The sequence below is a fragment of the Pleurodeles waltl genome, chromosome 6, assembly GCF_031143425.1.
Source record: "Pleurodeles waltl isolate 20211129_DDA chromosome 6, aPleWal1.hap1.20221129, whole genome shotgun sequence".
Lineage (NCBI taxonomy): Eukaryota > Metazoa > Chordata > Amphibia > Caudata > Salamandridae > Pleurodeles > Pleurodeles waltl.
Window position 1 is genome coordinate 44,159,779 of NC_090445.1, and position 18,006 is coordinate 44,177,784.

Sequence of the window (18,006 nt, forward strand, 5' to 3'; positions counted from 1 at the left end):
ATAGTGGAATAGCGTAGAGTAGAATAGCGTAGAGTGGAGTGATGTACAGTGGAGTGGTGCAGACTGGAGTGGTGAACAGTGGAGTGGTATGAGTGAAATAGCATGTAGTTGAGTGGCCTGGAGTGGCCTCCAATGGACTAGCATAGGATAGAGTGTTGCAAAGTGGAGTGGTGTACACTGGAGTGGCATAGAGTGAAATTGCATACACGGGAGTGATGTACAGTAGAGTGACGTAAACTGGAATAGCATACAGTGGAGTAGTGTATAGTGAAGTGGCATACAGTGAAGTGGTGTGGACAAGAGTGACATACACTGGAATGTAGTAGAGTGTAATAGCATACAGTAGAGTGGCGTACAGTGGAGTGGCATCCAATGGAATAGTGTAGAATGGAGTGGGGTAGAATGGAGTGGCATAGAGTTGAGTAGCATACAGTGTAATGGCATAGAGTGAAATAGCATATGCTAGATTAGCGTTTAGCGGAGTGTCATACAGAGGAGTGGTGTACACTGAAGAGGCATAGAGTGGAATTGCATACAGTGTAAAAGCATAGATTGGACTGGCATGGAATGGAGTTGTGTACAACGAAATAGTGCAGAGTGGAGTGGCGTAGAGCAAAATGTTGTACAGTGGAGTGGTGTAAAGTGTTATAATGTATAGTGGAGTAGCATACAGCGAGTGTGGCAGTCGTAAGACCTCCAATGAAGGCCCTAATCTGTTCGACAGCCCAAATAATCATTCATAAATTATGGCATCGTGAAAGCAAACGATAGCCAAATAGATAGTTTCTTTCATGTTTGGTTGCCACAAAAAGTTGAACAAACCTGTTCCAAGTAAGACTAAGGCTCCTGCTCGTAGCAGAGCAGCTACTACTGGTCTCATGTGGAATGTGCCCATTTCATATATTTGAAAAGTAGCAACCTAGACATCAGTGAAAACTTTGGATAAATATCAATATGTCAACTCTGACTTCAGAACAAGTACTCTGGTAGGGCAGGCCTCATTCTTCTGCAACAGTTGTGTCCTCTTCCCCAGTGTTCTTGGAACCCTCCTCCGGGGTTGAACGTGCTTTATATTTCTACTCTATCCTGTTGTTTATGACTATCCTAGAGAATCCCATGGCAGAGAAGGAAAGTCACCTACCTGTAATGCTAGCTATCTGGAATGGGGATTCTCTCTAAATCCATAAACAAACCATGCGTCGCCCTTTTTAAAATTACTTTTGTGAACCGTCAATGCTGACAGCAAACCTTTCACTGCATTTACTTCAAAACAATCTGCCTCACTTACCCTGCACTGCAGAATGGGAAGGTTGGTCGATTCTGAAGTTTCTTTAAGGTGATGTGCCTGATTACCCAGTTGAGGATACGTTTTCTCTTTATTTGGGGGTTTTAAAAACTGTGTAGTTTAATGGTGTTTTCTATCAAATATATTGAATGACAGTCAGGCCAATTGGATTGACTTTCTTAAACCAAAAAAGGAGAGTAGAAAATGTTGTTTCTCAGAGGCATATTTTCATTGTAAACATTTTTCTTAAAAATGGTGTTCTTGGGGAGCTAGATATGTGTGAAGATATTCTACAGTTTATTGACTCTGGGAGAATACTGGTGACACAGAACTAGGATTACAGGCTTGCGGCCCTGATTACAAGTTTGGTGGATATAAACACCCGTCTGGCAAACTCCTGACAGGGTGGCCGCCACTATAGTGGTGACCTCCCCACCGGATTATGACTTTCCCGCTGGGCTGACGGGTGGAAACCAAGGTCAGCCCAGCAGGAAAGTGGTGGCATTGTTGCCAGTTCGTAATCGAGCCGGCGGCAAGGCTGCCACCCGCAGGGGGTACCAGCACCCTCGTATTGCGCACTGTCTGTACAGCAAGGGTGCTGGGCAGGGGGAGGGCATGTGCAGTGCTGGGGCTCCCTGTGATCCCCTGCACCTGTTCTCCACCAGCCTTTTCATGGCAGGTTGTAAAAAGCAGTGCCGCCCTGGCTGATTGCAGCCTGCACCCGGTGTCAGCCCATCGGGATCACCAATCTCTGCAGAGATGACAGAACTCTGGCAATCGGACCGCCAGAGTCATAATGTGGAGATCGGACCACCACATCAGCAGGGGCCCAAAGCGCCACTGTGAGTCTGGCAGTCTAGTGACCGCCAGACTCGTAATTAGGCCCCAAGTAACTTGTTTTATGTTTAGCATGTGAACAACTTCCCAGCTCGTAACTGAACACTCTTCCTAGGTATGCAGGTAGATATATTCCACTGAAACCCACATAAGAGTCCCACAAGACTTGACCAACATGAAAGAGGGACAGAGGTTTGCAGTCTCTATTTCTCCTGCAGAGCACCAGTGAATATGTATGAACCAGGCACACAGCTGGCTGCTACATGTTCAGTAGAGGGTCAGCAGCTGAACTGTGCACCCCAACTTCATAGGCCCTCCTTTGTGTATTATAGAATCTTTGCAATTGCCATTCTCAGTGCAGTATGCTTTCCAAATTCTGGACAGGCTTTAGCTGCAGATGTCTAGAAGTGTTAAAATCTCATACTCAGTCCTTGTAAGCTCTTCCAGTGACCTTATGGCATTGCCGTTGTGGGGAGAATTGATGCATCCAGCTATCACTTGAAGATTGAAGCAGATACAATCAATCAATCAATATTTGTAAAGCGCGGCTACTCACGTGTGAGGGTCTCAAGGCGCTGGGGGGGTGGGGAGGGGCCACATTCGAAGAGCCACATCTTGAGGTTCTTCCTGAAGATGTTGAGTGAGAGGCTTTATCTGAGGTGCAGAGGGAGGTTGTTCCAGCTCTTCGCTGCAGTTTGGGTAAAAGAGGGGCGGTGGTCAGGGCCATCTGGGCGGAGGGGAGGGATCTGATGGGGGTGTGGAAGGAGACGCAGTGATTCAGGTAGGCTGGTCCTGCGTTGTGTATGGCCTTGTACGTGTGGGTGAGGAGCTTGAAGGTGATTTGCTTCTCGACCTGTATCCAGTGGAGAGTCCTCAGGTGTTGGGAGATGTGCTCTTGGCGAGGGAGGTCCAGAATGAGTCTGGCAGGGGCGTTATGCAAGCCTAGTGAACTGTTGCTGTACTCTTGTATATGATGGTAAAGAAGGGACGTTTGTCCATTTTCTCAAAGGTCATGAAAGAGATGGTTATTAGTACTGTTCAAGAAATTTGAAGTTTGACAATGAGAGACACTAGGACGCTAGGCTGCAGGATGAGCCCTATCACTGTGAACCGCTCTGTATCCAATTTTACAGCCCCCAGCCTGATATTGTCAGATAATTGAACAGACTTCAACTGTAATTTCGAATTTGAATTATTTTATTGCACTATTGTTTAAATATTGTTCTAAAGAAATTATTCTAATGAGGAACTAATGATGATGAACCTTGTAAAATGTTCCTCCTCTGCCCTTTTCATGTGCTCAGGCTGCAGTAAGAGTGTGGGTTTCAATTGATTGATTGACATATCTGGCATGAATATTGTACACACTTTTAACATTCCTCGTGTTTTATCTGCTCAGCTGGCGACTGCCCCAACCCTGGCAAACCGATTGGATCCATCAAGTACGGGACCCAATACAGGGTCGAAGACAAAGTATCCTACGAGTGTCGGAATGAGCTTTCGATGTTCGGCTCCAAAGAGAGAGAGTGCCTAGAGGGTGGTGTATGGAGCGGCTCGGAGCCTATATGTCGACGTAAGGGCATTGGCAATTTAGAGAGCTCTTAATATTTTGTTTGTTCCTCATGCAGCCTCTTCGATTTATCTAAACTCCAATGTTTTGGCTATTAAATGCAGGACACTATAACATGCAAGGGCCTGAAAAAAATGATGTTCCAAGAAGCTGCATGTGATATTCTACTGTGTATTGATTCTGAGAGAATATCTGTGACACAGAACTAGTATTACAGGCTAGGGGCCCGATTACGAGTCTGGGGGTCCAAAGACCGCCATGTTCACTGTCGAGGTTGGACCGCCGCGGCTGTGGTGCTCTGATCGCCGTATTACAACATTGGAGGTCAGTTCTGCCAAAAAAAAGGGATCCCGACAGGATGGCGGCGGTCGTGGTTGTAATTAGCTGAAGTCAGCACCACGGTGCTGATTGCAACCATGTTCTCTGTCAGCCTTTTCATAGCAGTTCAACCGCCATGAAAAGGCTGATGGAGAACACGTGCTACGGGGGGCCTCTGCACTGCCCACAACACTGTTGTGGGCAGTATAGGAGCACCCCTCCCCAGCACCATCGGAATACGCGCTGTCTGCTGTGCAGACAGTGCGCTTTCCGAGGGTGCTGGGGGGCCCCCTGTGTGACGGCATTGTACTCAGCTCATCCGGAGCTGAGTCCAATGTCACCTCACGTTTTCCACTGGGCTGACTGGCGGAAACCTTAGTTTCCACTGGACAGCTCAGTGAAAAACTCGTAATGTGGCCAGTGGGGACACCACCAGCTCAGCGGCGGTCTCCTCACCACGGGTCCGCCAAACTCATAATCAGGCCTGAAGTAAAATTTCCTTATGTTTACCATGAGAGCAACTCCTGTTCATAATTGGACACTGTGCAAAGATATACAGGTAAAGGTGTCCTACTTAAACCCACACGAGTTCCACAAGTCTTGACTGCCTTGAAGGAAGGACAATGAACAGCCGTTTCTTCTGCAGACGACCAGTGTATATTATGAGCCAGGAGCGCAGCTGGCTATTACATATTCAGTATAGGGTCAGCTGCTGAACTATGCTCAGGACTGCTAGCAAGCATTGCGCCACTTTGTAAATATGGTGTGGCGTAATTGGCCTTGTTGGGCCACTTCTGCGTAAAAAACAATGATGCAAACGTGGCGGAAGGAGGTGCTAGGGGCTCTTAAACATGCCCTTAAATACGTCATCACACACTAACTTTTACTCATTCTTGGATGCATGGATCGGTGCATGCACCCACTCGCCCATCCCCAATAAAACACACACAAAATCTAAAAAATCAAGATAAATTAAAAGAAAAAATATTGTCATATTAATATAGCTGACTTGTGCTTGAAATAAAAAAAATGTAAAATTTAAACATAGCACTGGGCAGCCATCTTGGAAAGGAAATATGTGTGGCATATCATTACTGTACCGCTCCAAGATGAAAGACATGTTGCTCCTAAACATTGTAATCACCTTGAAACTGTGAAATGGTGATAAACTATTTCAATACCTTACATTTTAGAAGTAGCGGGCGGTGGACTCCAGCTCTCTGTTGATGAAATAAGCAGCCATCTAGCAGCCTAGTACCTTTGTCTGGTGAGTTGTGGGGCAGTCCAAAACAAAACAGATAAAAAAAGGAAAGGAAACATTGACCTAACAAGAGAGAAAATGGAAAACTTAGAGACCATTTCCCATGCCCAGTTAACTGAATTCCACTTAGTTTCAGGCAGGTTTGGGCATACGTCAAACAAATTTCTGTTACTTACTGGGCAGTAGAGCCAGTGGGTAAAGTGGACTTATCCAGTGTCCCAGGTTACATGGATTCATGGGCGAAAACAGAATATGAATGATGCTCGAACAGACCAATGGCTGAAGAGAGCTGGCTTTAAATCCCTCTGTGTATGGATATGTCTTTTTTTAATGATTTTGTTTACTACAAGAGCCTGGCAGACAGCTAAAACAGCTAGTCTAGATGTAAACAAATCTTTAGTCTAAATGCAGCTAAAAAATTCAACCAAATTATAAATATGTATAAAATATCCAAAGGCAAAATTACAAATGTGTACACAATTATAAGTGGCAAAACTATCTACAACTCTGAGTTTAGCAAAGATTTATGGCATCTGACATAATTTTTCTCAGGGTATAGGACTAACAATGTGGTTTTCCTCACCCAGTGCAATGGAGTCGTAGATGAGGCTTTACATATACGTAGTACACATTACTTTACACAATTACATTAGGCTACATCAGACACGTATTAATACTTTTGGGTTGTGTAAGTACCAGCCTATTACAAAATTGCCCCAGAGAAATGTGAAATAGCATGTGGGAATCAGAGTGTTTGCACAGATTTTAGAATACCAGTCGTCATTGGTGGGCTTTTTCCCCCAGACATTTTGCCTTCTTGAGCAGGCAAAATGTCCAGGTGAAGAACCTAGAAGCCACGGTTTGACTGCTGTTTTTTTTAAATTCCCTGTTAAAGAGGCTGTTAATTCTTGTTAGTAGCCCCATTAGAAATACAGGCCACTTGCAATTGAGCTTTAATTGTACACAGTTTTGCATTGTCTCCCAAATCCCCAATAATGCACTGCATTCCTTTGCTCTGCAGCTATGTTTATACTGTGTAAATACCACTGCATGAAACATGTCTAATGAGATGCTGGCTTTTCCTCGCCAGAGTTCTACACATTTGACACAGCAGAGGAAGTTGCCACGTCCTTCATTTCCTCCCTATCTGCTGCTGTAGAAATAGCCGATCCGGACAAGGTGGCTGAAGGTAGGTCCACTACTTTCTTTTACTTAGGGCCTGATTTAGATCTTGGCAGTATTACTACCAATCTGCCGCAGCGGTGGACCTGAAAACACCATCAAGCTGACGGTGTTCTGCCCACCGTATTTAGATGTCTTGCGACTGATCCGCAGACTGCCACGACGGAGTACTCCTCCTAGCCGTCAGGCTAGTGGTTCCGGATGACCCTATTTGGATGTTACAGTCCTGCAAGCAGTGTACTGGTGGTAGATTGCTGATGGAGGGAGCCTGTTGCTGGACCAAATGGACATCATACAATGGCAGTGGCAATGCAATAGCCATATGTGTCCCCCTGCATAACACACACACAACATACCACTTACAAACTATACTTCGTTTCCATTCCAACACCACACAACACATGCATGCCGAAAACACACATTGCCACGCATCCATGACACAACACACACATATTATTGACACTGCATCCACACACAACACAACCACAACAACTAATACAACTACACACTCATCTACACGAACACATTCACACACAAGCACAACTACACACATCGTGACAACAAAAACCACAGAACACTCCCCTGAATGTTGCACAGAGCAACACAACATGCAACCAAACAAACACAAAATCATCAAACCCACATGCAAGTGAAACACATACAGACACAACCACATCATCCACTCCAGCTCCCTCTGCCTCAGCCAGCTAATTGAATCGCACACACACAGATGTAATGACTCACATACATAACTGGAAGCACAACACTACAGGTACATGTCCCCTTGAGATGTGCACACAAGGGCATAGTCGACGGGTGTGAGTGTAACGTCACTGTGCTGCCAGCATTCATGTGGCAATGAATACTGAAAACAAAATGACAGTTGTGTATTTGTGCGATATGTGTCATGTACCAGTGTGTCCCCATCAATGTCCCACACAAATGCGCTCCCGACATGTGCATAGCACAGTAATTCAAACAAATTACTGTGACATGGATATGATTGCAGTGGTTCCGAGCTAATCTTTGGTGACCACACAACATACACAGCCAATGCAGGTTCTCTACCTTTAAGTCCAGTGACAGGGGGAGTCGTGTTTTCTCCGTGGTCCAGTGACAGCAGCAACGGAAGGTCTTGTCCAGTCATGTCCAGATAGAAACGGAAGTGGAATGGGGAAAAAAGGTAGGTTTGAACCACATTTCCCCTCCAATCTGCCAATTCGGGTGGGGAGGTCGGAATGCCACAGTTGGCTTGGCAGTAAGGCACATCCAAATCTGCTTGGCGGTACAAGTGGCTGGAGTGCCACCATCAGCCCCTATTCCCATTGCTGCCGTCGCGCGGCTGGAGATTCTTGGCGGAGTCGGGTGAACTCGGGCACTCTTTCGCCTCTGGGTCCGCCAACATCTAAATCGGACTGGCAGACCGCCAAGGCAGCTGATGGGTTTTCCAGTGGAAAACTGGCGGTAGGACAATTAAAGTTAAGATCTAAAACAGGCCCTAAGTTTTTTTAAACTATTGTTTAGGCGGCTTATGGAGTGGGTGGTTGGAGAGGTAGTAAGAGGCAAAAAAAGATGGAAAACCGACATTTGGAAGGTATCAAATGAGGGTTAAGGGGACAAGAAGAGTTTTAAGCTAGATGATAAACTGTTGCTTGGTGAATGAGGAAGTGTAATGATTTTTAAAGAAGACAGAAAAGAGTGCTTCTATTTTTGAACAACATGTACAGTGCACAATGGTGTAAGCATGCCACGTGGGTCCTCTTATTAGCAAATCAACTTTCACATACCACTGTAGTGGCCAGGACCTGCAGGAGTTGCGCTAAATGCAGCTGCAGCAGATAGCACATCTGCTAAATCTATTAAGTTTGCAAGTGCTTCTCTCTTTTTCTATCAACAGGGACAGCGACACAAAAAATTCATATAGAGAAAGATGGGAACATGAACATTTACTTTATCCTGGATGCATCTGAAAGTGTTGGAAAAGAAGACTTCGAAAAGGCCAAGGACTGTATTGTCAACCTCATAGAAAAGGTAAGTTAAGTCTGGAAAGCAGGAAGGCATAGACCAGACATGTTGCTACAATGATTAGCCCAATATTGAAAAACCTAATACTGAAAAATCAACATTAGGAATTTTTAAAATGGGGTTATTATCCAAAGCCACATTATGGGGGTCATTATGACCCTGGCGGAAGGCGGAGAAGCGGCGGTAAGACCGCCAACAGGCTGGCGGTCTTTTTTTTTGTATTATGACCATGGCGGTTACCGCCATGGTCATCCGCCGGTTCTCCGTTCCGCCCGCCGGGCTGGAGACCAGGTCTCCAGCCCGGCGGCCATCACTATACCGCCGGCGGTATTTTGATCCGGCTGACCGCCATGGATTTCATGCGGTTTGAAACCGCCATGAAACCCATGGCGGTAAGCACTATCAGTGCCAGGGAATTCCTTCCCTGGCACTGATAGGGGTCTCCCCCACCTCCCACCCCCACCCCGACTCCCTCCCCTAAACCCCCCACCACCCCTGCCACCCCCAAAGGTGGCAGGACCCCCCTCCCAACCCCCAACATAACATCACTCATACACACACGACACGCACGCAGACACCACCAACACATACACGCACACACACCGACATACATGCCAACATCCACACACAGTCAGACACGCACACCCACATTCAAACATACACGCACACATCCATACAGACATACCTACAGACATACACGCACTCATTCCCAAACACACAACACCCCCGCAAGCATACACGCACTCACACACCCCCTCTACATACACACACGCACACCCCCATGCACGCACACAACACACAACGCCCCCCTCACCTCCCTCCCCTCACGGACGATCAACTTACCTGGTCCGACGATCCTCCGGGAGGGGACGGGAGCCATGGGGGCTGCTCTGCCAACACCACACCGCCAACAGAACACCGCCACGCCGAATCACAGGACGTGATTCACTGGGCGGTGTTCTGTTTGCGTAGCGGTGGAGGTGGAGCTACCTCCACTTCCCTGCCACCCGCCATTATGGCTGTTGGCGGCTCTCCCTCCGTAAAAGGATGGAGAGCTGCCAACAGTCATAATAGGCCGAGCGGCAAACCTCCACCACTGGCGGTCTTCCGCACGGCGGTCCCTCGGCGGTCTTGGAAAAAGACCGCGAGGTCAAAATGACCCCCTATATCCCTGGCGGGTAGACCCACCAGGAGACCGCTGGTCCTACCAGCAACATTGTTCCTGACGGAGTGACTGCGGTCGGGGTTGTAACCAGCCATGGAGGTGCTGAACTCAGCGCCGCCTGCCTGATTACAACCCCACTTTCCGCCAGTCTTTTCATGGTGGGGACCCCACCTTGAAATGGCTTGTGGAAAGCCAGTACTTGGGGCCACAGGAGGTATTCTGAACTGCCCATGGCATGGGCAATGCAGGCCCCCCCGCCCAGCACCCTCGGAATGCGCACTGTCTGCTTTGTGCACAGACAGTGCGCATTCCGAGGGTGCTAGCGGCCCCCTGTGTGATGGCATTGGCCTCAGCTCTATGTGGAGCCGAGACCAATGCAGCTACACAGTTTCCACTGAATTGTCAGCCCAGTGGAAACTTTGTAATGGGCCTGGTAGGGAGACCGCCAGCTCTGTAGTGGTCTCCTCACCGCGAGTCTGGTGGTCGGCTTTTCCGACCCCCAGACTCATAATGAGGCTGTAAGACAGATTCTTTGACTGCCTTTCATCCTTCACTAAATACACTGGTTTTCTCATTGTCTCTTCCTATCTTTCAAGAATGGAGCTTAAAGAACATTGTTCTATATTATTATAGACTACAAAACCAATTCTTCCTCCCTCCTCTATACTTTCAGTCCAGGCCCATCTCCTATCACACACTGATGGAGGCAGCAGAGTGCTTTCAGGTTCTTCAGGGACATCAATCAAAGCCATTTGTCATACAGTGGCCTGACAAACTGGCAGCTAAAGAAATGTCAAGAAAGCTCCCCTGACACAAAATAACTGTATTAGCTCCCTCCCACTACCAGAATCCACTTCAAACTGCATAATCTATAAGGCACTCCACTTGAATAGAATACTTTGCCCTTTTACTCAACATGCACATGCTACTACAAGCAACTCCCTGACCAGGCTGAAAACCCAAAAGGCTCACAAACAACACACAAATGAATAGGCTTCCTCTCCAGAAATTCCAAGGCTCTCGACTGATTTCTCTTTGCATGTCACACTTGCTGCTTCAGTGTTGAGCTGAGGAAAGATCTCAAAACTCACTGCTTCACAATCTTCCTACCATTCAAAACTGTATCCCCCCCACAGCTATTTCACTGTTAACATGTTTGTTCTTCATTGCATGTATTTGATGTCGAAGCACCTTTTGAGTTTTTCTAACCTCCACTGCCATTGGGTGCACTGTTCATTCTTTATAAATGATCCCAATACAATAAAGAATAAAAATTGAGCTATCCCACCACTATTATGCCATGTTAACGCTGTCACTATGGAGACCAGCATGAAAAGGCACCCAGGTCATGTTTATCCTCTTTATAACAACATGGACCCCTTCATTACCCTGAAACTGCACACCTCCACCAGAAACACACACAGGCTGGAAGGTGTGCCATTCAAGAATAGGCCGAAACATGTGGTTGTTGGCATACAAATGGTTGACTCATATTGAACCATGACATAAGGCACATGCCTCGAATGGAAAATGTTACTTACCCTGTAAACATCTATTTGTGGCATGTAGTGCTGTAGATTCACATGAACCCACCCTCCTCCCCAGACACCTGTGTTTGTTGCAGTGACTTTTATAGGTTATCATTGATTCTTTCAGCATGGAAATTGCATTATCTTACACTATACTTCATATTCCATTCTCACCCGCTTTGCATGCAAACAATCTAACAATGGACTCGATGATCATGTGCATTACCAGCAAGAGGAAAAGTCACTATAGCTGTTGAAAAACAACTTGCACACACCCGAGTCCCAAACATTAGATGGCAGGATTAAGCATGTGAAACTACAGCACTCCATGGTATGAACAGATGCCTAATGCAGTGGTTCCTAACCATTTGACTTCTATGGACCCCCACTTGATCATTACTGGAATCGCGGAGACCCCACTGAATCATTATTGGAATCTGGGGACCTAATCTGTTAATATTATTTAATTGTCTAAGAAGTCACGGACCCCCTGAGGAGGCTTTGCGGACCCCCTGGGGCTCCCCGGACCACAGGTTGGGAACCATTGGGTTACTGAATAAGTAACATTTTATATCTTACATAGTGACAAAATCTTCCAAATACGTAGGAAGATGATGTTTACTCCTGGAATACTCAACATCAGTACTACCTTTACATGCCTAATTTTCGTTTTGTTCAGCAGAACCCTTGCCATATGTGACTTTACTCCAATCACCCTGGTGACTGTCAAAATTCCAAACACAACCATCTTTAGTTTCAATTGTGTGTTCTCCTACGCTTTTCTCATACACATACAGGTGCTAAAAACTTTGATTCACATTTATAAAGTACACCAGTGTTTTGTATCCTTTATGATCTGCTTCACATACTTTTGTCTTTCATTTATATTTCTCTCCAAACTGCTGGTGTACTCTATAGCTTCCATCAACAACTTTCTTTCATTTACTCCAAAAAGGTGGTGCACTGCAAACTGTACAGAAAACAATATACAAACGGACAAAGCCAGTGTAACAATGTGAAAGAAAAAGTATTTCAGGTTTAATATTTTGTTGACAGTGCAAAATATTGACTTATTGCCACCCAAATGGGCAATGTACATTGTGACAACAAATGATATACAAACAAAAAACAAAGAGCCTTATGTCCTTGCAAGCGTAGCAAATTCAAGAACAGGTGATAAGTTCACGAAGAGTAGCCAACGCAATTCGCCCAGCATAGGGCTTCTTTAGGGTTGTAACATAACCAGAGAAAACATATATATTCTATACTCTAGTGCCAAATGAGTGAATAGAAGTATAAAAGTAAAAGTACCAAAGCCAAAAAAGAAGATAAAGTTAAAGATAGGTTTACAAGAAAAAATCAATCAGAAAGATCAGTCAGAAAATGTGTATACCAATGAATATTTAAAGTTAGCCAACCCGTGCACAACAGGTTCTAGGTCATGTATTTGCATAATGTGCAGCGTGTACCGATAATAAAGAAAAGGAAAGGTAATTCTAAAAGTGTAAATTTAACAAATTAGTAATACGTATACTAAAAAGGTAAAAATGCCAACAGTAAGGAGGAACTGATTATCTGGTTGTGCAAGAAAAAATCTGGAGGAAACGTACCCTGAAAGGTATCCAGTCAATAGTAACGCAATGTATATTGGTATATCAGTTACCTAAAGAACAGATTCCAAAATGGATATAATAAATGAATTGAGTAACAGGACTTATGGGCTGTTGAATCAATAAACTCTCATGGTTCAATAAAAAGAAGAAAAGAAAAAGCGAGGAGAGAGAGGCTTACCGCGGTGTGGTCTTTTAAAAAAGTAACTCTGCAAAATGGGTGATCTGAAAAAACATGGAAAGTAACATGTAGCCAGCCCAATGTGTGGCACAGGGAAGGAAAATTATATCTGAAAATCAAAAACAAAACCTGTGAATTATATACAAAATAAGTAATGAGCGAACACGCCCGAGAATCAGTAAAAAATGGGAACCGTGCGAGGTTCCACAAAGGCTTACTGTCCGTGGAAAAGTAAAGTATGGGGCGGCTGCCAAGTAAATCGCAGTCAAAAAGCGGTCCGAACGGCCGCCGGAGCGCGCGTGTGGCCGGCGTTTGGCTATAGTTGCAGGAAGGCCGGCCGCGATACGGGAGACACAACGCGAAACAAAAAAACGGTCCCGAAGGCACGAGATATGTGCCCGGAATCCCGAAATGGGAGTATCGGTCTCTCTGACGTGAGGAAAAAGAAAAAGAAAAATAGAAGACGGACCAAAACCGCCGCCATGTTGGGAAAAGTGTTATAAAGAAAGAGCATCCACCAAGTGAATATATTGAAGAAATATATAACCAGTATTGTTGTGTCCAGGAAATGAGAAAAGTGACTGATCAGTGTGTTTCACAGAGCTGCTAGAATAAGCCAAAATTAAAAAATTATTGAAGATAATAGTAGGATGTGAACAGTGAGAAACAGAGAATAACAATGAAAGAGAATAAACCACAAAAAATAATAATAATAATGATGAGGAAGGGAGTAACAAAGAAGAAAAATCAGAGCAAAAGAGAAGTGGAACCATAAAAAGACCCCAACGAGAGTGATGTGTCCTTATGGCTCAGGTTGAAACATGTATAATACAGTAAATAAACTATGTGACCATTGAAATAGAAAATACTGGAAAAAGATGCAAAACATTTGGGACAACGTATGAGTCAGAGCACCCACAATAATAGAACATAATGCACAAATGAAGCGAATAACAGTAAAATGTAACAAAATAAGTAGTAATCAATCTATAACAGGTACAAAGAAAAGATACTGTTGTATAACCATAAAAGGAATGATATTCTAGAGAAATTGACAGGTTATAAGAAATAATTAAATTTGTGGTCCGTATTATGGCCTCGGTCTACCGCTTGTAAGCGACAGATCCAGGCCGCCTCTTTCTGGCACAGGATAATTTCTCTATTGCCCCCTCTGGGATGGGCAGGAACGTGTTCAATGCCATGAAACCAAATTATTGGATCCTTAAGATGAGCTAGTGTCATATGTGTGGCAAGTGGGTATGTGGAGTCATGTTTTTTTATGGCTCGCAGATGTTCCTGTATTCTGAGTTTCAAGGGGCGTATGGTACTGCCCACGTAAACCTTATTACATGCACAACCCACGATGTAAACAACAAATTTGGTGTTACAATTAATAAATTGGTGAATAGTGAAACTCCTCAAATTATGATAGCAGAAGTCCTTGATTTTATCACGACCAAAGATACAAACATTACAGCCATGACAGGTATAAAAACCCTTTGGTTTTATTGGAAGCCAAGGGGCAGGACAGGTGGAAGCAATGTAACTGGGACACAAGTGATCTCTAAGAGTGAGCCCTCTTCGGTAGGTGATCCTAGGTTTATTGGATATTATTCCTTTCAAGCCCGGAACATCAGTTAGGAGGGGCCAGTGACGTTTGAGAATTTTAAAAATGCCCTGGCTGTGGGCCGTGTACCGGGTCACAAAGGATAGAAAGTTCTTTCCAGTCTGCCTGGTTCCCTGCATCTTAGTCGCCAATGTATCTTTCCTGGGAGTCTTCATAATATGACGAACTGCCCGTGTTAGACTATGGGCATCATAGCCCTTGTTAATGAACCGATCTCGTGTATGCTGAATTTGTGTTAGAAAAATATCATTGGTACTGCAGTTTCGTCTGACGCGTACCATTTCCCCATAAGGGATGTTGTGAATGACCAAAACGGGGTGGGCACTGGTGGCATGGAGGAGACTGTTACATGCAGTGGATTTCCTAAAAAGTACACTCTGTATGCTGTTATCTTGTATGAAAAAAGTGATGTCTAAGAAATCAATAGTGTTCCTATGATGCTGTAAGCTAAGTTGTACATTGTAAGGGTTGTTATTAAGGAAGGCGTGATATTCATTAAGCTGATCAATAGTCCCATTCCAAATAATAATGATATCATCAATGTAATGCCCCCAGAAAACAATAAAGTCAGTCCAGGGCGATGCCATTTTCCCCCAGGCATGTATTTTTTCATACCAGCTCACGAATAAACAGGCATATGATGGGGCAAATTTTGAAACCATCGACGTCCCTTGTGTCTGTTGGTACCATTCGTTGTCATGCAGAAAATAATTCCTGGACAAAATAATGTCAATCATCTGAAGGAGCATCTGATTATGTGCAAAACAGTCAGCAGTCCTGGTATTAAGAAACATGGTGACTGCTTGGATCCCAAAGGGTTTACATATGCATGTGTATAGGCTATGTACATCCATGGTTACAAAGAAGAGGTCTTCGGACCAGGTAAAGTCGTCAAATTTATTGAGGATATATTTGCTATTCTGTATATAGGAGGGCAAATTGATAACAAATTTCTGTAAAAAGAAATCGACATATTCGGCTATTTTTTCTGTAGGAGAATCGATTCCAGAAATAATGGGTCTTCCGGGGGGAAAATTACCACCCTTATGTACATTGGGAAGTATGTAGATGCACGGAAATTTGGGGCTTGAGACACTTAGGTATTTAAATTTGTCATCAGAGAGTAGCCCTGATTCGTGCCAACCCCACAGCTTATTGTTGATGAAGTCAATTAAACCACCAATAGGATTGTGTGTGAGGTGTTTATAGAAGGTGGTGTCGGCTAGTTGTCTGTTAATTTCCTCCATGTAGTCCCTATGGTTCATGAGCACCACGTTACCTCCCTTATCGGCCTCACGTATAACAATGGATGGATCGTTCTTAAGGTTCAGAAGAGCTGCCCTTTCTGTAGTCAGCAAATTATCCACCTGACGCCAGTTATAAATACGAGTATTTAATGTGTGGTGTAAGTCTGAGGAGACTCTTTTAGCAAATAGCTCAATGTTACTGTGAGTATAGGCCAGTATGAATTTGGATCGTGGTTTGAATCTCGTAGTTCTTTCAATTTTCTCGGACATCCCCAAATCTGCCCGAATATCTTCTATCGCCCTGCTGTCGTCATCTAAAGACATGAGTAACTGTACATCATGAAGATCAGAGACCAACTGAATCGAGGAGTCAGTATCAGAGATAAGAGTCGCTACAGAGTGCACTTTTTAGAAAATCCACTGCATGTAACAGTCTCCTCCATGCCACCAGTGCCGAACCCGTTTCGGTCATTCACAACATCCCTTATGGGGAAATGGTACCCGTCAGACGAAACTGCAGTACCAACGATATTTTTCGTACACAAATTCAGCATATACGAGATCGGTTCATTAACAGGGGCTATGATGCCCATAGTCTAACACGGGCAGTTCGTCGTATTATGAAGACTCCCAGGAAAGATACATTGGTGACTAAGATGCAGGGAACCAGGCAGACTGGAAAGAACTTTCTATCCTTTGTGACCCGGTACACGGCCCACAGCCAGGGCATTTTAAAAATTCTCAAACGTCACTGGCCCCTCCTAACTGATGTTACGCGCTTGAAAGGAATAATATCCAATAAACCTAGGATCACCTACCGAAGAGGGCTCACTCTTAGAGATCACTTGTGTCCCAGTTACATTGCTTCCACCTGTCCTGCCCCTTGGCTTCCAATAAAACCAAAGGGTTTTTATACCTGTCATGGCTGTAATGTTTGTATCTTTGGTCGTGATAAAATCAAGGACTTCTGCTATCATAATTTGAGGTGTTTCACCATTCACCAATTTATTAATTGTAACACCAAATTTGTTGTTTACATCTTGGGTTGTGCATTTAATAAGGTTTACGTGGGCAGTACCATACGCCCCTTGAAACTCAGAATACAGGAACATCTGCGAGCCATAAAAAAAACATGACTCCAAATACCCACTTGCCACACATATGACACTAACTCATCTTAATGATCCAATAATTTGGTTTCATGGCATTGAACACGTTCCTGCCCATCCCAGAGGGGGCAATAGAGAAATGATCCTGCGCCAGAAAGAGGCGGCCTGGATCTGTCGCTTACAAGCGGTAGACCGAGGCCATAATAGGGACCACGAATTTCATTATTTCTTATAACCTGTCAATTTCTCTCGAATATCATTCCTTTTATGGTTATACAACAGTATCTTTTCTTTGTACCTGTTATGGATTGATTACTACTTATTTTGTTACATTTTACTGTTATTCGCTTCATTTGTGCATTATGTTCTATTATTATGGGCGCTCGGACTCATACGTTGTCCCAAATGTTTTGCATCTTTTTCAATGATTTTCTATTTAAATGGTCACATAGTTTATTTACTGTATTATACATGTTTCAACTTGAGCCATATGGACACATCACTCTCGTTGGGGTCTTTTTATGGTTCCACTTCTCCTTTGCTCTGATTTTTCTTCTTTGTTACTCCCTTCCTCATCACTATTAATATTATTTTTGGTGGTTTATTATCTTTAACTGTTATTCTCTGTTTCTCACTGTTCACATCCTACTATTATCTTCAATAATTTTGGCTTATTCTAGCAGCTCTGTGAAACATACTGATCAGTCACTTTTCTCATTTCCTGGACACAACAATACTGGTTATATATTTCTTCAATATATTCACTTGGTGGATGCTCTTTCTTTATAACACTTTTCCCAACATGGTGGCGGTTTTGGTCCGTCTTCTATATTTATTTTTATTTTTCCTCACGTCAGAGAGACCGATACTCCCATTTCCAGATTCCGGGCACATATCTCGTGCCTTCGGGACCGTTTTTTTGTTTCGCGTTGTGTCTCCCGTATCGCAGCCGGCCTTCCTGCAATTAGAGCCAAACGCCGGCCACACGGGCGCTCCGGCGGCCGTTCGGACTGCTTTTTGACACCGATTTACTTGGCAGCCGCCCCATACTTTACTTTTC

At 44.3% G+C, this 18,006-nt stretch overlaps 1 protein-coding gene across 1 annotated transcript in view; it reads left to right on the forward strand.

Moving 5' to 3' along the window:
• The window catches only part of LOC138299145 (complement factor B-like), a 179,550-nt gene that overhangs the window by 60,674 nt on the left and 100,870 nt on the right, over window positions 1-18,006 (forward strand). The window contains exons 4-6 of the mRNA XM_069237205.1: window positions 3,522-3,695; window positions 6,362-6,460; window positions 8,351-8,484. Coding sequence (XP_069093306.1) covers window positions 3,522-3,695; window positions 6,362-6,460; window positions 8,351-8,484 — 407 coding nt within the window. The remainder of the gene's footprint in view (window positions 1-3,521; window positions 3,696-6,361; window positions 6,461-8,350; window positions 8,485-18,006) is intronic.